This window comes from Salmo salar, chromosome 11, assembly GCF_965601325.2.
Source record: "Salmo salar chromosome 11, fSalSal1, whole genome shotgun sequence".
NCBI lineage: Eukaryota > Metazoa > Chordata > Actinopteri > Salmoniformes > Salmonidae > Salmo > Salmo salar.
Window position 1 is genome coordinate 69,082,899 of NC_138301.1, and position 26,539 is coordinate 69,109,437.

Sequence of the window (26,539 nt, forward strand, 5' to 3'; positions counted from 1 at the left end):
AGGTCTTGGGGGTTGGATAATAGGGACTGGTAGCAGCCAGGGACTACAGTTATGTCTTGGGGGTTGGTTAATAGGGACTGGTAGCAGCCAGGGACTACATTTAGGTCTTGGGGGTTAGTTAATAGGGACTGGTAGCAGGGACTACAGTTGGGGGTTGGATAATAGGGACTGGTAGCAGCCAGGGACTACAGTTAGGTCTTGGGGGTTGGTTAATAGGGACTGGTAGCAGCCAGGGACTACAGTTAGGTCTTGGGGGTTGGTTAATAGGGACTGATAGCAGGGACTACAGTTGGGTCTTGGGGGTTGGTTAATAGGGACTGGTAGCAGCCAGGGACTACAGTTAGGTCTTTGGGGTTGGTTAATAGAGACTGATAGCAGCCAGGGACTACAGTAAGGTATTGGGGGTTGGTTAATAGGGACTGGTAGCAGCCAGGGACTACAGTTAGGTCTTAGGGGTTGGTTAATAGGGACTGGTAGCAGCCAGGGACTACAGTTAGGTCTTGGAGGTTGGTTAATAGGGACCGGTAGCAGGGACTACAGTTAGGTCTTGGGGGTTGTTTAATAGGGACCGGTAGCAGGGACTACAGTTAGGTCTTGGGGTTTGATTATTAGGGACTGGTAGCAACCAGGGACTACAGTTAGGTCTTGGGGGTTGGATAATAGGGACTGGTAGCAGCCAGAAACTACAGTTAGGTCTTGGGGGTTGGTTAATAGGGACTGATAGCAGCCAGGGACTACAGTTAGGTCTTGGGGGTTGGTTAATAGGGACTGGTAGCAGCCAGGGACTACAGTTAGGTCTTGGGGGTTGGATAATAGGGACTGGTAGCAGCCAGGGACTACAGTTAGGTCTTGGGGGTTGGTTAATAGGGACTGATAGCAGCCAGGGACTACAGTTAGGTCTTGGGGGTTGGTTAATAGGGACTGGTAGCAGCCAGGGACTACAGTTAGGTCTTGGGGGTTGGTTAATAGGGACTGGTAGCAGCCAGGGACTACAGTTAGGTCTTGGGGGTTGGTTAATAGGGACTGATAGCAGGGACTACAGTTGGGTCTTGGGGGTTGGTTAATAGGGACTGGTAGCGGCCAGGGACTACAGTTAGGTCTTGGGGGTTGGTTAATAGGGACTGTTAGCAGGGACTACATTTGGGTCTTGGGGGTTGGTTAATAGGGACTGATAGCAGCCAGGGACTACAGTTAGGTCTTGGGGGTTGGTTAATAGGGACCGGTAGCAACCAGGGACTACAATTAGGTCTTGGGGGTTGGTTAATAGGGACTGGTAGCAACCAGGGACTACAGTTAGGTCTTGGGGGTTGGTTAATAGGGACTGGTAGCAGCCAGGGACTACAGTTAGGTCTTGGGGGTTGGTTAATAGGGACTGTTAGCAGCCAGGGACTACAGTTAGTGCTTGTGGGTTGGTTAATAGGGACCGGTAGCAGCCAGAGACTACAGTTAGGTCTTGGGGGTTGGTTAATAGGGACTGGTAGCAGGGACTACAGTTAGGTCTTGGGGGTTGGTTAATAGGGACTCGTAGCAGCCAGGGACTACAGTTAGGTCTTGGGGGTTGGTTAATAGGGACCGGTAGCAGGGACTACAGTTAGGTCTTGGGGGTTGGTTAATAGGGACTGGTAGCAGCCAGGGACTACAGTTAGGTATTGGGGGTTGGTTAATAGGGACTGGTAGCAGCCAGGGACTACAGTTAGGTCTTGGGGGTTGGTTAATAGGGACTGTTAGCAGCCAGGGACTACAGTTAGGTCTTGGGGGTTGGTTAATATGGACTGATAGCAGCCAGGGACTACAGTTAGGTCTTGGGGGTTGGTTAATAGGGACCGGTAGCAGCCAGGGACTACAGTTAGGTCTTGGGGGTTGGTTAATAGGGACTGGTAGCAGCCAGGGACTACAGTTAGGTCTTGGGGGTTGGTTAATAGGGACTGGTAGCAGCCAGTGACTACAGTTAGGTCTTGGGGGTTGGTTAATAGGGACTGGTAGCAGGGACTACAGTTAGGTCTTGGGGGTTGGTTAATAGGGACTGGTAGCAGCCAGGGACTACAGTTAGGTCTAAGGGGTTGGTTAATAGGGACCGGTAGCAGGGACTACAGTTAGGTCTTGGGGGTTGTTTAATAGGGACCGGTAGCATGGACTACAGTTAGGTCTTGGGGTTTGGTTAATAGAGACTGGTAGCAGCCAGGGACTACAGTTAGGTCTTGGGGGTTGGTTAATAGGGACTGGTAGCAGCCAGGGACTACAGTTAGGTCTTGGGGGTTGGTTAATAGGGACTGGTAGCAGCCAGGGACTACAGTTAAGTCTTGGGGGTTGGTTAATAGGGACCGGTAGCAGGGACTACAGTTAGGTCTTGGGGGTTGGTTAATAGGGACCGGTAGCAGCCAGAGACTACAGTTAGGTCTTGGGGGTTGGTTAATAGGGACTGGTAGCAGGGACTACAGTTAGGTCTTGGGGGTTGGTTAATAGGGACTGGTAGCAGCCAGGGACTACAGTTAGGTCTTGGGGGTTGGTTAATAGGGACCGGTAGCAGGGACTACAGTTAGTTCTTGGGGGTTGTTTAATAGGGACCGGTAGCAGGGACTACAGTTAGGTCTTGGGGTTTGGTTATTAGGGACTGGTAGCAGCCAGGGACTACAGTTAGGTCTTGGGTGTTGGTTAATAGGGACCGGTAGCAGCCAGAGACTACAGTTAGGTCTTGGGGGTTGGTTAATAGGGACTGGTAGCAGGGACTACAGTTAGGTCTTGGGGGTTGGTTAATAGGGACTTGTAGCAGCCAGGGACTACAGTTAGGTCTTGGGGGTTGGTTAATAGGGACTGGTAGCAGCCAGGGACTACAGTTAGGTCTTGGGGGCTGGTTAATAGGGACTGGTAGCAGCCAGGGACTACAGTTAGGTCTTGGGGGTTGGTTAATAGGGACTGGTAGCAGCCAGGGACTACAGTTAGGTCTTGGGGGTGGTTAATAGGGACTGGTAGCAGCCAGGGACTACAGTTAGGTCTTGAGGGTTGGTTAATAGGGACTGGTGGCAGGGACTACAGTTAGGTCTTGGGGGTTGGTTACTCCCTCAAATAGGGACTTGTAGCGACGATTACGATCATGAACATATACTGTAACTCATGCTTTGTCTTTTCCAGGTGTGCGGGAAGTCGTTCAACAGAATGTACAACCTGCTGGGTCACATGCACCTCCACGCCGGCTCCAAACCCTTCAAGTGTCCTTACTGCTCCTCCAAGTTTAACCTTAAGGGGAACCTCAGCCGACACATGAAGGTCAAACACGGCATGGACATCTCACCTGACGGACAAGGTGAGGCTTTACCCCTAACCCAGCATGGACATCTCCCCTGATGGACAAGGTGAGGCTTTACCCTAACCCTTTACCATAACCCAGCATGGACATCTCCCCTGACGGACAAGGTGAGGCTTTACCCTAACCCTTTACCCTAACCCAGCATGGACATCTCACCTGACGGACAAGGTGAGGCTTTACCCTAACTCTTTACCCTAACCCTAACCCAGCATGGACATCTCCCCTGACGGACAAGGTGAGGCTTTACCCTTCACCCTAACCCTTTTCCCTAACCCGGCATGGACATCTCACCTGACGGACAAGGTGAGGCTTTACCCTTCACCCTAACCCTTCACCCTAACCCGGCATGGACATCTCACCTGACGGACAAGGTGAGGCTTTACCCTTCACCCTAACCCTTTACCCTAACCCGGCATGGACATCTCACCTGACGGACAAGGTGAGGCTTTACCCTTCACCCTAACCCTTTACCCTAACCCGGCATGGACATCTCACCTGACGGACAAGGTAGGGCTTTACCCCTAACCCTTTACCCTAACCCAGCATGGACATCTCCCCTGACGGACAAGGCAGGGCTTTACCCCTAACCCTTTACCCTAACCCAGCATGGACATCTCCCTTGACGGACAAGGCAGGGCTTTACCCCTAACCCTTTACCCTAACCCTAACCCAGCATGGACATCTCCCCTGACGGACAAGGCAGGGCTTTACCCCTAACCCTTTACCCTAACCCAGCATGGACATCTCCCCTGACGGACAAGGCAGGGCTTTACCCTAACACAGCATGGACATCTCCCCTGACGGACAAGGCAGGGCTTTACCCCTAACCCTTTACCCTAACCCAGCATGGACATCTCCCCTGACGGACAAGGCAGGGCTTTACCCCTAACCCTTTACCCTAACCCAGCATGGACATCTCCCCTGACGGACAAGGTATGGCTTTACCCCTAACCCTTTACCCTAACCCAGCATGGACATCTCCCCTGACGGACAAGGCAGGGCTTTACTCTCCTTCCCTTCCTTCCTCTCATCTCACGATCCATCACTTTTTTATTCAGCCAGCTAACTACCATTCCTGTAGCCTTCTTATTGTAGGCTTAGTGTTAGTAACAGTCAATGAGCAGCCTGGCTTGCTGGTTGTATATCCTGTTTGTTAAAACTTTGTTTGTGGTCCTGTTGGTTCTACCACTGGGTTGGTCCTGTTGGTCCTACCACTGGGTTGGTCCTACCACTGGGTTGGTCCTGTTGGTTCTACCACTGGGTTGGTCCTGTTGGTCCTACCACTGGGTTGGTCCTACCACTGGGTTGGTCCTGTTGGTTCTACCACTGTGTTGGTTCTACCACTGTGTTCTGGGTTGGGGTTAGGGTTGGTTCAACCACTGTGTTCTGGGTTGGGGTTAGGGTTGGTTCTACCACTGTGTTCTGGGTTGGGGTTAGGGTTGGTTCTACCACTGTGTTCTGGGTTGGGGTTAGGGTTGGTTCTACCACTGTGTTCTGGGTTGGGGTTAGGGTTGGTTCAACCACTGTACTCTCCCTAACAGCCCTGTTTCTCTGTGTGTTCCCAGATGCTCTTCCTGAGATGGAGGGCCAGGGCCACTATGAGGAGGACAACTTTGACTTTGGGACCTCAGGGGCCAACAACAACATGGATAATGGAGGCTCCCAGAACCTCACCAAGCTCACCACGGCAAACATGGACGACATGGACAACTATTACAACTTTGGGAAGGATACAGCTAACTACAACACGTCTTGAGCAGTAGGAGAATAGTGTTAATGGACTACAGACCATTAGACACCATGGGTTACTGGAGAAGAGACCATGGGTTAATGGTGGACTAACTGCAGACCATGGGTTATTTGTGGACTAAATACATACCATGTGTTAATGGAGAAGAGACCATGGGTTATTGGTGGACTAACTACAGACCATGGGTTATTGGTGGACTAACTACAGACCATGGGTTAATGGTGGAATAACTACAGACCATGGGTTAATGGTGGACTAACTACAGACCATGGGTTAATGGTGGACTAACTACAGACCATGGGTTATTGATGGACTAACTACAGACCATGGGTTATTGGTGGACTAACTACAGACCATGGGTTAATGGTCTACAGACCGTGGGTTATTGGTGGACTAACTACAGACCATGGGTTAATAGAGAGGGAAAACGCCACACTGCTGCTCATGCTCCTAGCTGATATTTATTTGTAACGTTTCCACCCTTCGGTCTTCATCAGGTATCCAGGACCTAATGGTGGAAACGTTGTGATGAATAAATATAATCTGGGAGCAGGAGCAGCAGTGTGGCGTTGTACTCTGTTTTCCAGGAGTTTGTCTACAACTCCAGCACCTGCAGAAAGTACCTGGATGTGCTTATGTTCTTCAGCTTTTGTTAATGGAGAGGAGACCATGGGTGGGGAACAGACAACATGGCTGCCGTGCTGTGGCAGTGACAGAGACTAAGTTAGGGCATGCTGTGGCAGTGACAGAGACTGGGTTAGGGCGTGCTGTGGCAGTGACAGAGACTGGGTTAGGGCGTGCTGTGGCAGTGACAGAGACTGGGTTAGGGCGTGCTGTGGCAGTGACAGAGACTGGGTTAGGGCGTGCTGTGGCAGTGACAGAGACTGGGTTAGGGCGTGCTGTGGCAGTGACAGAGACTGGGTTAGGGTGTGCTGTGGTAGTGAGACACAGGGAGGGGGTTCATGGACCCTTTAAGAACCAGAACTGACCTGTCCTGATGGAGGGGCAGGACATGCACTTCAACAGCCAATCCGCTCCACCCGTCTCTGATAGAAGTGACTCTGAGACTGACGATTGGGTCTAGAAGTCCTTTGGTATATTCTACCAGACATGATTGGTCTAAAGTCCTTTGGGATATTCTACCAGACATGATTGGTCTAAAGTCCTTTGGGATATTCTAGCAGACATGATTGGTCCAAAGTCCTTTGGGATATTCTAGCAGACATGATTGGTCCAAAGTCCTTTGGGATATTCTAGCAGACATGATTGGTCCAAAGTCCTTTGGGATATTCTAGCAGACATGATTGGTCTAGAAGTCCTTTGGGATATTCTACCAGACATGATTGGTCTTGAAGTCCTCTGGGATATTCTAGCAGGCATGATTGGTCTAGAAGTCCTTTGGGATATTCTAGCAGACATGATTGGTCTAGAAGTCCTCTGGGATATTCTAGCAGACACGACTAAAGACTATAGTGGCAGATCTAAACTCTGATAAGTTGTGGGATGGATCTGTATCAGCACTCAGAAATCAGTTTTACACAGAGACATCTACCATGGAATCATTCACCAATAAGTATGTTTTGACAGAAGACCGTGCCAGATGCAGTATAACTCTGATCTTAGATCCAACTAGACACACTGTATACAGCGCCTTCAGAAAGTCTTCACACCCCTTGACTTTATACACATGTGTTACAGCCTGAATTTAAAATTGATTAAATTGAGATTTGTTGTCACTGGCCTACACACAATAATACCCCATCATTTCAAGGTGAATTTATGTTTGTAGAATTTTTTATGAAAAGCTGAAATGTCTTGAGTCAATAAGTATTCAAACCCTTTATTATGGCAAGCCTAAATAAGTTCAGGAATAAAAATGTACTTAACAAGTTGCATGGACTCAGTCTGTGTGCAATAATACTGTTTAACATGTTTCTTGAATGACTACCTTACCTCTATACCCGCACACATACAATTATCTGCAAGGTCCCTCAGTCGAGCAGTGAATTTCAAACCCAGATTCAACCACAAAGACCAGGGAGGTTTTCCAATGCCTCACAAAGAAGGACACCTATTGGTAGATGGGTAAAATAAAAAAGCAGACATATAACATCCCTTTGAGCATGGTGAAGTCATTAATAACACTTTGGATAGCGTATCAATATACCAAGTCACTACAAAGATGCAGGAGTCATTCCTAACTCAGTTGCAGGAGAGGAAGGAAATCGCTCAGGGATTTCACCATGAGGCCAATGGTGACTTGAACACAGAGTTTAATGGTTGTGATAGGAGAAAACTGAGGATGGATCAACAACATTGTAGTTACTCCACAATACTAACTTGAATGACAGTGAAAAGAAGGAAGCCTCTACAGAATACAAATATTCTAAAACATGCATCCTGTTTGCAATAAGGCACTAAAGTAATACTACAAACAATGTGTCAAAGATATTAACACTTTGTATTCAGGACATAAGGTTATGTTTGGGGCACATCCAATACAACACATCACTGAGTACCACTCTCCATATTTTCAAGCATGGTGGTGACTGCATCATGTTATGGGTATGCTTGTCATCATTAAGGACTGGGGAGGTTTTCAGGATAAAAAATAACTGAATGGAGCTAAGCACAGACAAAATCCTAGAGGAAGACCTGGTTCAGTCTGCTTTCCAACAGACACTGGTAGATGAATTCACCTTTCAGCAGGACAAACACAAAAAATACAAGGCCAAATATTCACAGAACAAAAATATAAACATGCAACTATTTCAAATATGCTACTGAGTTACAGTTCATAAGGAAATCAGTGTAAATGAATTCATTAGACCCTAATCTATGGATTTCACATGACTGGGAATACAGACATGCATCTGTTGGCCACAGATACCTTAACAAAAAGGTAGAGGCATGGATCAAAAAACCAGTCAGTATCTGGTGTGACCACCATTTGCCTCATGCACCGCGACACATCTCTTTCGCATAGAGTTAATAAGGCTGTTAATTGGGACCTGTGGAATGTTGTGCCACTCCTCTTCAATGGCTGTGTGAAGTTGCTGGATATTGGCAGGAACTGGAACACGCTGTCGTACACGTCGATCCAGAGCATCCCAAACATGCTCAATGAGTGACATGTCTGAGTATGCAGGCCATGGAAGAACTGGGACATTTTCATCTTCCAGGAATTGTGAGGTGATGGCGGCGGATGAATGGCACGACAATGGGCCTCAGGATCTCATCATGGTATCTCTGTGCATTAAAATTGGCATAGATAGATAAAATGCAGTTGTGTTCATTGTCCATAGCTTATGCCTGCCCATACCATAACCCCACCGCCACCATGGGGCATTCTGTTCACAACGTTGACATCAGCAACCCTCTCGTATACACGACGCCATACACACTGTCTGCCTTCTGCCCGGGACAGTTGAAACTGGGATTAATCCATAAAGAGCACACTTCTCCAGCGTGCCAGTGACAATCGAAGGTGAGCATTTTCCCACTGAAGTCGGTTACGACGCCAAACCCGCAGATGAGCTTCCCTGAGACAGTTTTTGACAGTTTGTGCAGAAATTCTTCGGTTGTGAAAACCTACAGTTTCATCAGCTGTCCGTCCGGCTGGCTGGTCTCAGACGATCCCGCAGGTGAAGAAGCTGGTTATGGAGGGCCTGGGCTGGAGTGGTTACACGTGGTCTGTGGTTCTGAGGCCGGTTGGACGTACTGCCAAATTCTCTAAAACGACGTCAGAGGTGGCTTATGGTAGAAATTAACATTAAATTATCAGGCAACAGCTCTGGCGGACATTCTTGCCGTCAGCATGCCAATCGCACGCTCCCTTAAAACATCTGTGGCATTGTGCTGTGTGACAAAACTGCACATTTTGGTGGCCTTTTATTGTCCCCAGCACAAGGGGCACCTGTGTAATGATCATGCTGATTCTTAGAGACTTACCCAGAACGACACAGGTGTGATTCTAACATGTATTAACTCAGGGGGTTGAATACTTATCTAATCACAATATATGTGTTTTATTTGTATTTCTTTTTTACAAATGTTAGAATTTTTCTTCCACTGTGACGGAGTATTTTGTGTAGATCGTTGACAAAAAAATTACACTTTGTAAAACAATAAAATCTGGAAAAAGTCGACGGGTACTTTCTGAAGGCACTCTATTAGACATTGATACATATGATAACAACATGTTTCACTTGGTTTAGCTTAACATTCATCTCCTGTAGTGAAGATACCGCTGTTGTTTTAATGATGACTACGACCTGGCTCTGCCTGGTGTGACAATGACTTGGCAAGACAGTACAACCAGATCTGGACGGGGCTACCTGAGACGGTACGACCAGATATGGACCGGGCTACCTGAGACGGTACGACCAGATATGGACCGGGCTACCTGAGACGGTACGACCAGATCTGGACCGGGCTACCTGAGACGGTACGACCAGATCTGGACCGGGCTACCTGAGACGGTACGACCAGATCTGGACCGGGCTACCTGAGACGGTACGACCAGATCTGGACCGGGCTACCTAAGATGGGTGCTTATGTTTTAACTGGCCCGGGCACATTTTTTAGACCATTCCATTGGTCCTAAAGTGTCCTGGAGCACTGGGCGAGTTAAACCTAATTCACCCTCTCTCTGGTTCTGTTTTGGGGAACACCTGCCCCCCCATCCTACTATGCAGGGCAGCCTTGATTCACACTCAAACTAAAAACCTGGTATACTGGTTGTTTTTGGAATGAAGAAAATCCAACTGAAACCTCACATTACTATTTAATAAAGGTTCTTTGGTTTCTGTTTTTCAGTCTTGTTTTAATCTCTCTGCATTCTGTAATTCCTCAAACTGAACTTTTGTTGTAATGACTAGATGGTATGTTTCAACCTTGTAAGTTAGTATAGTATATAACCCTATTGTGCTCCCATATCATACAGTCAAAGAGTCAAACTGCTTCTGTACTCTGATCATGTCTTTCTAACCTAACCCTAACCCTGGAATTGTTTAGCCCAGCCTGTGATGTCACGTTTCAGTTGGAATCTACTTGTGCCTCCATGTCGTCACCTGCTGTACAGACAACACAGTAGGAACAGCTTTCTGAATCTTGCCTGTGAAATAATCTGTGGCCCTCCATTAGTGGTACAGTGACTCCCGGACGTCAGAGGAATTTCACCCATCTTTACCTTCCCTGGGCTGGCTGGAAGATCAGCCACCTCTGTCCATTTGATAAATAGTTAAATAAAAGTTAAAGGTTAAATAAAAACTTGAATAGCCACCAATAAATATTCAAATAGAACTTGGTGTAGTGTGAACACGACAGTGTGAAGTCCAAAGGTGTTAAGGAGCGCTGCCATCCCTCCCTGAGATGCTCATTGCTGTCAGTATTCTACAGCGTAGACACGTCAGCGTAGACACGTCAGCGTCCTACAGCGTAGACACGTCAGTGTCCTACAGCGTAGACACGTCAGCGTCCTACAGCGTAGACACGTCAGCGTCCTACAGCGTAGACACGTCAGCGTCCTACAGCGTAGACACGTCAGCGTCCTACAGTGTAGACAAGTCAGCGTCCTACAGCGTAGACAAGTCAGCGTCCTACAGCGTAGACAAGTAAGCGTCCTACAGCGTAGACACGTCAGCGTCCTACAGCGTAGACACGTCAGCGTCCTACAGCGTAGACACGTCAGCGTCCTACAGCGTAGACACGTCAGCGTCCTACAGCGTAGACACGTCAGCGTCCTACAGCGTAGACACGTCAGCGTCCTACAGCGTAGACACGTCAGCGACCTACAGCGTAGACACGTCAGCGTCCTACAGCGTAGACACGACAGCGTAGACACGTCAGCGTCCTACAGCGTAGACACGACAGCGTAGACACGTCAGCGTCCTACAGCGTAGGGACGTCAGTACAGCGTAGAGACACAGTGACCATACCTACATACCCCAACCAGAAGCCATGGATTACAGGCAACATCCGCACTGAGCTAAAGGCCATAGCTGCCGCTTTCAAGTAGCAGGACTCTAAGCCGGAAGTTTATAAGAAATTCCGAAATCCCTGACGAACCATCAAACAGGCAAAGCGTAAATCCAGGACTAAGATCGAACCGTACTACACCGGCTCTGATGCTTGTCGGATGTGGCAGGGCTTGCAAACCATTACAGACTACAAAGGGAAGCACAGCCGAGAGCTGCCCAGTGACACGAGCCTACCAGACGAGCTAAACTACTTGTATGCAAATCAAATATTTCTAAAATCTTCGAAAGCCAAGTTAACAGATCACCGTACCTCCTCCACTATGCAATCTGGTTTCCGAGCTGGTCACGGGTGCACCTCAGCCACTCTCAAGGTCCTAAAGGATATCATTATCACCAACGATAAAAGACAGTACAGTGCAGACGTCTCAATAGCCTTGGCTTCTCAAATGACTGCCTCGCCTGGTTCCCAAACTACTTCTCAGACAGAGTTCAGTGTGTCAAATCGGAGGGCCTGTTGTCCAGACCTCTGGTAGTCTCTATGGGGGTGCCACAGGGTTCAGTTCTCGGGCTGACTCTTTTCTCTGTATATATCAATGATGTCGCTCTTGCTGCTGGTGAGATGACACCATTCTGTATACATCTGACCCTTCTTTGGACACTGTGCTAACAAACCTCCAAACGAGCTTCAATGCCATACAACACTCCTTCTGAGGCCTACAACTGCTTTTAAGTGCAAGTAAAACTAAATGCATGCTCTTCAACCGATTGCTGCCCGCACCCTCCCGCCCGACTAGCATCACTACTCCGGACGGTTCTGACTTAAAATATGTGGACAACTACACATACCTAGGTGTCTGGTTAGACTGTAAACTCTCCTTCCAGACTCACATTAAGCATCTCCAATCCAAAATTAAATCTGGAATCTGCTTACTATTTCGCAACAAAGCCTCCTTCACTCATGCTGCCAAACATACCCTCGTAAAACTGACTATCCTACCGATCCTCAACTTCGGCGATGTCATTTACAAAATAGCCTTCAACACTCTACTCAGCAAACTGGATGTAGTCTCAGTGCCATCCGTTTTGTCACCAAAGCCCCATATACTACCCACCACTGCGGCCTGTATGCTCTCGTTGGCTGGCCCTCACTACATATTCAGCGCCAAACCCACTGGCTCCAGGTCATCTATAAGTCTATGCTAGGTAAAGCCCCGCCTTACCTCAGCTCACTGGTCACCATAGCAACACCCACCTGTAGCACGTGCTCCAGCAGGTATATTTCACTGGTCATCCCCAAAGCCAACACTTCCTTTGACCGCCTTTCCTTCCATTTCTCTGCTGCCAATGACTGGAGCGAATTGCAAAAATCACTGAAGCTGGAGTCTTATATCTCCCTCTCTCTAACTTTAAGCATCAGCTGTCAGAGCAGCTTGCCGATCACTGTACCTGTACACAGCCATTCTGTAAATAGCACACACAACTACCTCATCCCCATATTGTTATTTATCCTCTTGCTCTTTTGCACCCCAGTATCTCTACTTGCACATCATCATCTGCATATCTATCACTCCAGTGTTAATGCTAAATTGTTTTTATTTTGCCTCTATGGCCTATTTATTGCCTTACCTCCCTACTCTTCTACATTTGCACACACTGTACATAGATTTTTCTATTGTGTTATTGACTGTATGTTTGTTTATGTGTAACTCTGTGTTGTTGTTTGTGTCGCACTGCTTTGCTTTATCTTGGCCAGGTAGCAGTGCCCATTTTAAACGGCCTCCTACTCAAACTCAGAAGCTAGGATATGCATATAATTAATACTTGTGGATAGAAAACACCCTAAAGTTTCTAAAACTGTTTGAATGGTGTCTGTGAGTATAACAGAACTCATATGGCATTCAAAACCTCGAGACCGATCGTAACAGGAAGTGGAATTCTGAATTGCGGACTCAACTTCATCAGTTTGCCTGTAAATCACACAGTGAGCAATGGTTCATTGAGCACTTCCTATTGCTTCCACTAGATGTCCCCAGTCTTTACAAAGTGATGTGAGCCTTCTACTGTGAAAACTGAATGAATGAGACGCAGTGGAACGTGGTCACACGGAGAGGGCCATCACCATTATGACGCCGGCGCCCCTGGCTACCCTCCCCTTTCGAAACGTTTTGAAACACAATGCAATCGTCCCCCTTGAATCTTATTGGAGCTCTGGTTGAAAAAGGCCCTAAAGATTTATGTTATACAACGTTTGACATGTTCGAACGAACCTAAATAAATAAAAAAATGCATTTTTTCGAAAGTGGAGTCCCGCGCACGACGGAACTTTTGGTGCAGCCTTCAGAACGCGCTAACAAGAACAAGCTATTGGAACATAAAGGATTAACTTTTTCGAACGAAAATACATTTGTTGTGGACCTGGGATTCCTACAAGTGCTTTCTGATGAAGATAATCAAAGGTAAGGGATTATTGACAATAGTATACAAGACTAGATTTGATATGCGATTGTTCCAAGATGGCGCTGACCTGTAACGGTAGCCTATTTTCTGAGTATCGCATCCCCTTTTATCGCAAAGTGTGATTACCCAGTAAAGTTATTTTTAAATCTGGCATTACAGGTGCTTCCAAGAGATATTCATCTATAAATCTTAGAATGACAATATTACATTTTAAAATGTTTTCGAATAGTAATTTAGTAAATTGTAGCGCTGTTTCACCGGATGCATTTGAGGGAAAATAGTTAGTCAACGTTACGCGCCGATGTAAAATGCTGTTTTTATATATAAATATGAACTTTATCGAACAAAAGAATGCATGTATTGTGTAACATGATGTCCTAGGGGTGTCATCTGATGAAGATTGTCAAAGGTTAGTGCTGTATTTAGCTGTTTTTTGGTTATTTGTGATGCATGTGGTTGGTCGGAAAATGGCTATGTGGCTACTTTTACGATATACTCCTCTAACATAATCTAATGTTTTGCTTTTGCTGTAAAGCCTTTTTGAAATCGGACAACGTGGTTCGATTCAGGAGAGGTGTATCTATAAAACGATATAACATAGTCCTATATTTGAAAAACAATATATATTACATTTCGTTATGCTAATGTAAATAGGATTTTTCGCTGGATGTCCGTCCCGTATGAGCCCGACCAGGGGTTAAATAAAGGTGAAAAAAATAACACAAACACGGCATGAGAGCACCAGCTGTTCCAGACGACTGTGTGATCACTCTCTCCATAGCTGATGTGAGTAAAACCTTTAAACAGGTCAACTTTCACAAGGCCGCAGGGCCAGATGGATTGTCAGGACGCATACTGCGAGCATGCGCTGACCAACTGGCAAGTGTCTTCACTGACATTTTCAACCTCTCCCTGTCCGAGTCTGTAATACCAACATGTTTTAAACTGAACACCATAGTCCCTGTGCCCAAGAACACTAAGGTAATCTGCCTAAATGACTACCGACCCGTAGCACTCATGTCTGTAGCCATGAAGTGCTTTTAAAGGCTGGTCAACACATTATCACGTCAACACCATTATCCCAGAAACCCTCGACCCACTCCAATTTGCATACCGCCATAACAGATGATGCAATCTCTATTGCACTCCACACTGCGCTTTCCCACCTTGATAAAAGGAACACCTATGTGAGAATGCTATTCATTGACTACAGCTCAGCGTTCAACAACATAGTGCCCACGAAGCTCATCAATAAGCTAAGGACCCTGGGACTAAACACCTCCCTCTGCAACTGGATCCTGGACTTACTGACGGGCCGCCCCCAGGTGGTCAGGGTAGGTAACAACACATCTGCTACGCTGATCCTCAACACAGGGACCCCTCATGGGTGCGTACTCAGTCCCCTCCTGTACTCCCTGTTCACTCATAACTGCACGGCCAGGCATGACTCCAACACCATCATTAAGTTTGCCGATGACACAACAGTGGTAGGCCTGATCACCGACAACGACGAGACAGCCTATAGGGAGGATGTCAGAGACCTGGCCGTGTGGTACCAGGACAACAACCTCTCCCTCAACATGATCAAGACAAGGGAGAAGGAGGACCGAGCACGCCCCCATTCTCATCGACGGGGCTGTAGTGGAGCAGGTTGAGAGCTTCAAGTTCCTTGGTGTCCACATCACCAACAAACTAACATGACAGCACGCCAAGGCAGTTGTGAAGAGGGCACAACAAAATCTATTCCCCCTCAGGAGACTGAAAAGATTTGTCATGGGTCCTCAGATCCTCAAAAGGTTCTACAGCTGCAAAATCTAGAGCATCCTGACTGGTTGCATCACTGCCTGGTATGGCAACTGCTCGGCCTCCGACCGCAAGGCACTACAGAGGGTAGTGCGTACGGCCCAGTACATCACCGGGGCAAGCTTCCTGCCATCCAGGACCTCTATATCAGGCAGTGTCAGAGGAAGGCCCTAACAATTGTCAAAGACTCCAGCCACCCTAGTCAAAGACTGTTCTCTCTGCTACCGCACGGCAAGCGGTACCGGAGCGCCAAGTCTAGGTCCAAGAGGCTTCTAAACAGCTTCTACCCCCAAGCCATAAGACTCCTGAACATCTAATCAAATGGCTCCCCAGACTATTTGCACTGCCCCCCCCCCCCCCCCCCCCCCCCTTCACGCTGCTGCTACTCTGTTATTATCTATGCATAGTCACTTTAATAACTCTACCTACATGTACATATTACCTCAATTACATTGACTAACCGGTGCCACCGCACATTGACTCTTGACCGGTACCACCTGTATATAGTCTCGCTATTGTTATTTTACTGATGCTCTTTAATTACTGGTTTCTGTTATTTCTTATTGTTATTCATATTTTTTAAACTGCATCGTTGGTTAAGGGCTTGTAAGTAAGCATTTCAGTAAGGTCTACACCTGTTGTATTCGGCACATACAATTTGATTTGAGACGTCAGTACAGCGTAGAGACGCCGGTACGGCGTAGAGACACGGCGTAGAGACACGCCGATACGGCATAGAGTGACGTCAGTAGCCTACAGTTTAGAAGTCTTTGATTTGAGGCTTCAGTACAGCGTAGAGACATCGGTACAGCTTAGAGACGTCGGTACAGCTTAGAGACGTCGGTACAGCGTAGAGACGTCGGTACAGCGTAGTGACGTCGGTACAGCGTAGTGACGTCGGTACAGCGTAGTGACGTCGGTACAGTGTAGAGTGACGTCGGTACAGCGTAGAGTGACGTCGGTACAGCGTAGAGTGACGTCGGTACAGCGTAGAGTGACGTCGGTACAGCGTAGAGTGACGTCGGTACAGCGTAGAGTGACGTCGGTACAGCGTAGAGTGACGTCGGTACAGCGTAGAGTGACGTCGGTACAGCGTAGAGTGACGTCAGTAGCCTACAGTTTAGAAGTCTTTGATTTGAGACTTCAGTACAGCGTAGAGACGTCGGTACAGCTTAGAGACGTCGGTACAGCTTAGAGGCGTCGGTACAGCTTAGAGGGACGTCGGTACAGCGTAGAGTGACGTCAATACAGCGTAGAGTGACGTCGGTACAGCGTAGAGTGACGTCGGTACAGCGTAGAGTGACGTCGGTACAGCGTAGAGTGACGTCGGTACAGCGTAGAGTGACGTCGGTAGTCTACAGTGTACTGAAGTCGTTGATTTGAGACTTCAGTACAGCGTTGACGTCAGTACATCGGTAGAGCGTAGAGTGACGTCGGTACAGCGTAGAGTGACGTCGGTACAGCGTAGAGTGTAGAAGTCTTTATATGGAAACTGATGACTGTACATACTGCATTTATTGAGAATTCTTTTGAATTTTTCATACAAGTCCAACATTCAAGAGTAATCTACGCTTAATTGAAATGGTTGTTTTAAATTGATCCCTGGTATTGATCTCATTATATGAATAATAGGTTATTAATCATATGAATCCAGAATATATTGGACCACAGAAAATAAAATGATTTGACAAGTCTCCCGAACCCTAACCCTAACCCCTGTCAACGGGAAGGCAGAGAAGCACACTAATAGTAACACATCTGATTGGCTCTGTACAAATAGTCCATAGCACAAAGGGTCAGGAAAATATCAAACGTGCCCTTCAAACAGGATACACAAGCTAATGGAAATATTGTGGTCACAACAAGTTAGGTTAGGGTTAACGCTACATAAACAAGGTCAAAAACTTGTACGGACACAATGTTAAGATTATTTCAAAGTTGTCTGTTTTGTGTTAGGGTTAAGTATTTTTTTTTACCTTTTAAAGGAAAGTCAATTAAGAACCAACTCTTATTTACAATGATGGCCTACCAAGAGGCTAAAGGCCTCCTGCTGGGGCTGGGATTAAAAATAAAATGTAGGACAGAACACATCACGATAAGAGAGACACCACAACACTAAATATAGAGAGACACCACAACACTAAATATAGAGAGACACCACAACACTAAATATATTGAGACACCCCAACACTAAATATAGAAGGACACCACAACACTAAATATAGAGACACCACAACACTAAATATAGAGAGACACCACAACACTAAATATAGAAGGACACCCCAACACTAAATATATTGAGACACCCCAACACTAAATATAGAAGGACACCACAACACTAAATATAGAAGGACACCACAACACTAAATATAGAAGGACACCACAACACTAAATATATAGAGACACCACAACACTAAATATATAGAGACACCACAACACTAAATATATAGAGACACCACAACACTAAATATATAGAGACACCACAACACTAAATATATAGAGACACCACAACACTAAATATATACAGACACCACAACACTAAATATATACAGACACCACAACACTAAATATATATAGAGACACCACAACACTAAATATATATAGAGACACCACAACACTAAATATATAGAGACACCACAACACTAAATATATAGAGACACCACAACACTAAATATATAGAGACACCACAACACTACATATAGAGAGACACCACAACACTACATACAGAGAGACACCACAACACTAAATATAGAGAGACACCACAACACTAAATATAGAGACACCACAACACTAAATATAGAGACACCACAACACTACATGAAGAGAGACACCACAACACTACATGAAGAGAGACACCACAACACTACATGAAGAGAGACACCACAACACTACATGAAGAGAGACACCACAACACTACATGAAGAGAGACACCACAACACTACATGAAGAGAGACACCACAACACTACATGAAGAGAGACACCACAACACTACATGAAGAGAGACACCACAACACTACATGAAGAGAGACACCACAACACTACATGAAGAGAGACACCACAACACTACATGAAGAGAGACACCACAACACTACATGAAGAGAGACACCACAACACTACATGAAGAGAGACACCACAACACTACATGGAGACACCACAACACTATATAGAGACACCACAACACTATATAGAGACACCACAACACTATATAAAGACACCACAACACTATATAGAGACACCACAACACTAAATATATAGAGACACCACAACACTAAATATATAGAGACACCACAACACTAAATATATAGAGACACCACAACACTAAATATATAGAGACACCACAACACTAAATATATAGAGACACCACAACACTAAATATATAGAGACACCACAACACTAAATATAGAGACACCACAACACTAAATATAGAGACACCACAACATTACATATAGAGACACCACAACATTACATATAGAGAGACACCACAACATTACATATAGAGAGACACCACAACATTACTTAAAGAGAGACACCACAACACTAAATATAGAGAGACACCACAACACTAAATATAGAGAGACACCACAACACTAAATATAGAGAGACACCACAACACTAAATATAGAGAGACACCACAACCCTAAATATAGGACACCACAACACTAAATACATAGAGACACCACAACACTACATATAGAAGGACACCGCAACACTAAATATATAGAGACACCACAACACTAAATATAGGACACCACAACACTACATATAGAGAGACGCCACAACACTATATAGACACCACAACACTATATAGACACCACAACACTAAATATAGAGACACCACAACACTAAATATACAAGGACACCACAACACTAAATATATAGATACCACAACACTACATATAGTGAGACACCACAACACTACATATAGGGAGACACCACAACACTACATATAGAGAGACACCACAACACTATATAGAGACACCACAACACTATATAGAGACACCACAACACTAAATATGGATACACCACAACACTATATAGAGACACCACAACACTATATAGAGACACCACAACACTACATGGAGACACCACAACACTAAATATAGAGAGACACCACAACACTATATAGACACCACAACACTAAATATAGAGACACCACAACACTAAATATATAGAGATAGCACAACACTACATATAGAGAGACACCACAACACTATATAGAGACACCACAAGACTATATAGAGACACCACAACACTAAATATGGAGACACCACAACACTATATAGACACCACAACACTACATGGAGACACCACATCACTAAATATAGAGAGACACCACAACACTACATGGAGACACCACAACACTAAATATAGAGACACCACAACACTATATAGAGACACCACAACACTACATGAAGAGCGACACCACAACACTACATGAAGAGAGACACCACAACACTACATAGAGAGACACCACAACACTATATAGAGAGACACCACAACACTATATAGAGAGACACCACAACACTATATAGAGAGACACCACAACACTATATAGAGAGACACCACAACACTATATGAAGAGAGACACCACAACACTATATGAAGAGAGACACCACAACACTATATAGAGAGACACCACAACACTATATAGAGAGACACCACAACACTAAATATAGAGAGACACCATAACACTAAATATAGAGAGACACCACAACACTACATGAATAGAGACACCACAACACTATATAGAGACACCACAACACTACACAAAGAGAGACACCACAACACTATATAGAGACACCACAACACTACATAAAGAGAGACACCACAACACTATATAGAGACACCACAAGACTATATAGAGACACCACAACACTAAATATGGAGACACCACAACACTATATAGACACCACAACACTACATGGAGACACCACATCACTAAATATAGAGAGACACCACAACACTACATGGAGACACCACAACACTAAATATAGAGACACCACAACACTATATAGAGACACCACAACACTACATGAAGAGCGACACCACAACACTACATGAAGAGAGACACCACAACACTACATAGAGAGACACCACAACACTATATAGAGAGACACCACAACACTATATAGAGAGACACCACAACACTATATAGAGAGACACCACAACACTATATAGAGAGACACCACAACACTATATGAAGAGAGACACCACAACACTATATGAAGAGAGACACCACAACACTATATAGAGAGACACCACAACACTATATAGAGAGACACCACAACACTAAATATAGAGAGACACCATAACACTAAATATAGAGAGACACCACAACACTACATGAATAGAGACACCACAACACTATATAGAGACACCACAACACTACACAAAGAGAGACACCACAACACTATATAGAGACACCACAACACTACATAAAGAGAGACACCACAACACTATATAGAGACACCACAACACTATATAGAGACACCACAACACTATATAGAGACACCACAACACTATATAGAGACACCACAACACTACATATAGAGAGACACCACGGCACTACGAGGAGAGACACCACAACACTACATGAAGAGAGACACCACAACACTACATGAAGAGAGACACCACAACACTAAATATAGAGACACCACAACACTAAATATAGAGAGACACCACAACACTAAATATAGAGAGACACCACAACACTAAATATAGAGAGACACCACAACACTAAATATAGAGAGACACCACAACACTAAATATAGAGAGACACCACAACACTAAATATAGAGAGACACCACAACACTAAATATAGAGAGACACCACAACACTAAATATAGAGAGAAACCACAACACTAAATATAGAGAGACACCACAACACTAAATATAGAGAGACACCACAACACTAAATATAGAGAGACACCACAACACTACATATAGAGAGACACCACAACACTACATATAGAGAGACACCACAACACTAAATATATAGAGACACCACAACACTAAATATATACAGACACCACAACACTAAATATATACAGACACCACAACACTAAATATATAGAGACACCACAACACTAAATATATATAGAGACACCACAACACTAAATATATATAGAGACACCACAACACTAAATATAAAGAGACACCACAACACTAAATATATAGAGACACCACAACACTAAATATATAGGACACCACAACACTAAATATATAGAGACACCACAACACTACATATAGAGAGACACCACAACACTACATATAGAGAGACACCACAACACTAAATATAGAGAGACACCACAACACTAAATATAGAGAGACACCACAACACTAAATATATACAGACACCACAACACTAAATATATACAGACACCACAACACTAAATATATACAGACACCACAACACTAAATATATATAGAGACACCACAACACTAAATATATATATAGAGACACCACAACACTAAATATATAGAGACACCACAACACTAAATATATAGAGACACCACAACACTAAATATATAGGACACCACAACACTAAATATATAGAGACACCACAACACTACATGAAGAGAGACACCACAACACTACATGAAGAGAGACACCACAACACTACATGAAGAGAGACACCACAACACTACATGAAGAGAGACACCACAACACTACATGAAGAGAGACACCACAACACTACATGAAGAGAGACACCACAACACTACATGAAGAGAGACACCACAACACTACATGAAGAGAGACACCACAACACTACATGGAGACACCACAACACTATATAGAGACACCACAACACTATATAGAGACACCACAACACTATATAGAGACACCACAACACTATATAGAGACACCACAACACTATATAGAGACACCACAACACTACATGGAGACACCACAACACTACATGGAGACACCACAACACTAAATATATAGAGACACCACAACACTAAATATATAGAGACACCACAACACTAAATATATAGAGACACAACAACACTAAATATAGAGACACCACAACACTAAATATAGAGACACCACAACACTAAATATAGAGACACCACAACACTAAATATAGAGACACCACAACATTGCATATAGAGACACCACAACATTACATATAGAGAGACACCACAACATTACATATAGAGAGACACCACAACATTACTTAAAGAGAGACACCACAACACTAAATATAGAGAGACACCACAACACTAAATATAGAGAGACACCACAACACTAAATATAGAGACACCACAACACTAAATATAGAGAGACACCACAACCCTAAATATAGGACACCACAACACTAAATACATAGAGACACCACAACACTACATATAGAAGGACACCGCAACACTAAATATATAGAGACACCACAACACTAAATATAGGACACCACAACACTACATATAGAGAGACACCACAACACTATATAGACACCACAACACTATATAGACACCACAACACTAAATATAGAGACACCACAACACTAAATATACAAGGACACCACAACACTAAATATATAGATACCACAACACTACATATAGTGAGACACCACAACACTACATATAGGGAGACACCACAACACTACATATAGAGAGACACCACAACACTATATAGAGACACCACAACACTATATAGAGACACCACAACACTAAATATGGATACACCACAACACTATATAGAGACACCACAACACTATATAGAGACACCACAACACTATATAGACACCACAACACTAAATATAGAGACACCACAACACTAAATATATAGAGATAGCACAACACTACATATAGAGAGACACCACAACACTATATAGAGACACCACAACACTACATGGAGACACCACAACACTAAATATAGAGACACCACAACACTATATAGAGACACCACAACACTACATGAAGAGCGACACCACAACACTACATGAAGAGAGACACCACAACACTACATAGAGAGACACCACAGCACTATATAGAGAGACACCACAACACTATATAGAGAGACACCACAACACTATATAGAGAGACACCACAACACTATATGAAGAGAGACACCACAACACTATATGAAGAGAGACACCACAACACTATATGAAGAGAGACACCACAACACTATATAGAGAGACACCACAACACTATATAGAGAGACACCACAACACTAAATATAGAGAGACACCATAACACTAAATATAGAGAGACACCACAACACTACATGAATAGAGACACCACAACACTATATAGAGACACCACAACACTACACAAAGAGAGACACCACAACACTATATAGAGACACCACAACACTACATAAAGAGAGACACCACAACACTATATAGAGACACCACAACACTATATAGAGACACCACAACACTATATAGAGACACCACAACACTACATATAGAGAGACACCACGGCACTACGAGGAGAGACACCACAACACTACATGAAGAGAGACACCACAACACTACATGAAGAGAGACACCACAACACTAAATATAGAGACAACACTAAATATAGAGAGACACCACAACACTAAATATAGAGAGACACCACAACACTAAATATAGAGAGACACCACAACACTAAATATAGAGAGACACCACAACACTAAATATAGAGAGACACCACAACACTAAATATAGAGAGATACCACAACACTAAATATAGAGAGACACCACAACACTAAATATAGAGAGACACCACAACACTAAATATAGAGAGACACCACAACACTAAATATAGAGAGACACCACAACACTAAATATAGAGAGACACCACAACACTAAATATAGAGAGACACCACAACACTAAATATAGAGAGACACCACAACACTACATATAGAGAGACACCACAACACTACATATAGAGAGACACCACAACACTACATATAGAGAGACACCACAACACTACATATAGAGAGACACCACAACACTACATATAGAGAGACACCACAACACTACATATAGAGAGACACCACAACACTACATATAGAGAGACACCACAACACTACATAAAGAGAGACACCACTACATATAGAGAGACACCACAACACTACATAAAGAGAGACACCACAACACTATAGAGACACCACAACACTATAGAGATACCACAACACTAAATATAGAGAGACACCACAACACTACATAGAGAGACACCACAACACTACATATAGAGAGACACCACAACACTAAATATAGAGAGACACCACAACACTAAATATAGAGAGACACCACAACACTAAATATAGAGAGACACCACAACACTAAATATAGAGAGACACCACAACACTAAATATAGAGAGATACCACAACACTAAATATAGAGAGACACCACAACACTAAATATAGAGAGACACCACAACACTAAATATAGAGAGACACCACAACACTAAATATAGAGAGACACCACAACACTAAATATAGAGAGACACCACAACACTAAATATAGAGAGACACCACAACACTAAATATAGAGAGACACCACAACACTACATATAGAGAGACACCACAACACTACATATAGAGAGACACCACAACACTACATATAGAGAGACACCACAACACTACATATAGAGAGACACCACAACACTACATATAGAGAGACACCACAACACTACATATAGAGAGACACCACAACACTACATATAGAGAGACACCACAACACTACATAAAGAGAGACACCACTACATATAGAGAGACACCACAACACTACATAAAGAGAGACACCACAACACTATAGAGACACCACAACACTATAGAGATACCACAACACTAAATATAGAGAGACACCACAACACTACATAGAGAGACACCACAACACTAAATATAGAGAGACAACACAACATTACATAAAGAGAGACACCACAACACTACATATAGAGAGACACCACAACACTACATATAGAGAGACACCACAACACTACATATAGAGAGACACCACAACACTACATATAGAGAGACACCACAACACTACATATAGAGAGACACCACAACACTACATATAGAGAGACACCACAACACTACATAAAGAGAGACACCACTACATATAGAGAGACACCACAACACTACATAAAGAGAGACACCACAACACTATAGAGACACCACAACACTATAGAGATACCACAACACTAAATATAGAGAGACACCACAACACTACATAGAGAGACACCACAACACTACATATAGAGAGACAACACAACATTACATAAAGAGAGACACCACAACATGGCAGCAACACAGATCTAAGTTAGTTTGTTTTGTGGTGGTGGTGTTGTCCTCCTCTTCACTTGCCCAGGTTGGTTCTGATGGCGTCCAGAAAGTCGGATGTGTTGACGTAATGTTCATTCAGCTTGCAGCTGCTATATCACATGACAGGTTGGATTAGATGAAACACTTTGATGAACTAGGCAGGTGGGTACGACAACACTAAGGGCTCTATTCAATCCGATTGGATTAGATGAAACACTGATGAACTAGGCAGGATGGTACGACAACACTAAGGGCTCTATTCAATCCGATTGGATTAGATGAACTAGGCAGGTGGGTACGACAACACTAAGGCTCTATTCAATCCGATTGGATTAGATGAAACACTATGATGAACTAGGCAGGTGTGTACGACAACACTAAGGGCTCTATTCAATCTGATTGGATTAGATGAAACACTATGATGAACTAGGCAGGTGTGTACGACAACAATAAGGGCTCTATCAATCCGATTGGATTAGATGAAACACTATGATGAACTAGGCAGGTGTGTACGACAACACTAAGGGCTCTATTCAATCTGATTGGATAAGATGAAACACTATGATGAACTAGGCAGGTGTGTACGACAACACTAAGGGCTCTATTCAATCTGATTGGATTAGATGAGACACTATGATGAACTAGGCAGGGGTGTACGACAACAATAAGGGCTCTATTCAATCCGATTGGATAAGATTAAACACTATGATGAACTAGGCAGGTGTGTACGACAACACTAAGGGCTCTATTCAATCTGATTGGATTAGATGAGACATTATGATGAACTAGGCAGGTGTGTACGACAACAATAAGGGCTCTATTCAATCCGATTGGATAAGATGAAACACTATGATGAACTAGGCAGGTGTGTACGACAACAATAAGGGCTCTATTCAATCCGATTGGATTAGATGAAACACTATGATGAACTAGGCAGGTGTGTACGACAACACTAAGGGCTCTATTCAATCCGATTGCGGG

The 26,539-nt window shown here is 44.1% G+C and overlaps 2 protein-coding genes across 4 annotated transcripts in view; one reads left to right on the forward strand and one right to left on the reverse strand.

The window, feature by feature from the left end:
- The window catches only part of LOC106592362 (uncharacterized), a 214,218-nt gene extending 207,271 nt beyond the window's left edge, over positions 1–6,947 (forward strand). For all 3 annotated transcript variants that reach the window (XM_082958041.1, XM_082958040.1, XM_082958039.1), the window contains 2 exons: positions 3,130–3,301; positions 4,870–6,947. In XM_082958041.1, coding sequence (XP_082814167.1) covers positions 3,130–3,301; positions 4,870–5,060 — 363 coding nt within the window. In that variant the 3' untranslated portion in view covers positions 5,061–6,947. The remainder of the gene's footprint in view (positions 1–3,129; positions 3,302–4,869) is intronic.
- An 18,592-nt stretch (positions 6,948–25,539) lies between these two features.
- Positions 25,540–26,539, reverse strand: part of LOC123725101 (isocitrate dehydrogenase [NADP], mitochondrial-like) — a 346,249-nt gene continuing 345,249 nt past the window's right edge. Inside the window, exon 5 of the mRNA XM_045688877.2 lies at positions 25,540–25,665. Coding sequence (XP_045544833.1) covers positions 25,593–25,665 — 73 coding nt within the window. The 3' untranslated portion in view covers positions 25,540–25,592. The remainder of the gene's footprint in view (positions 25,666–26,539) is intronic.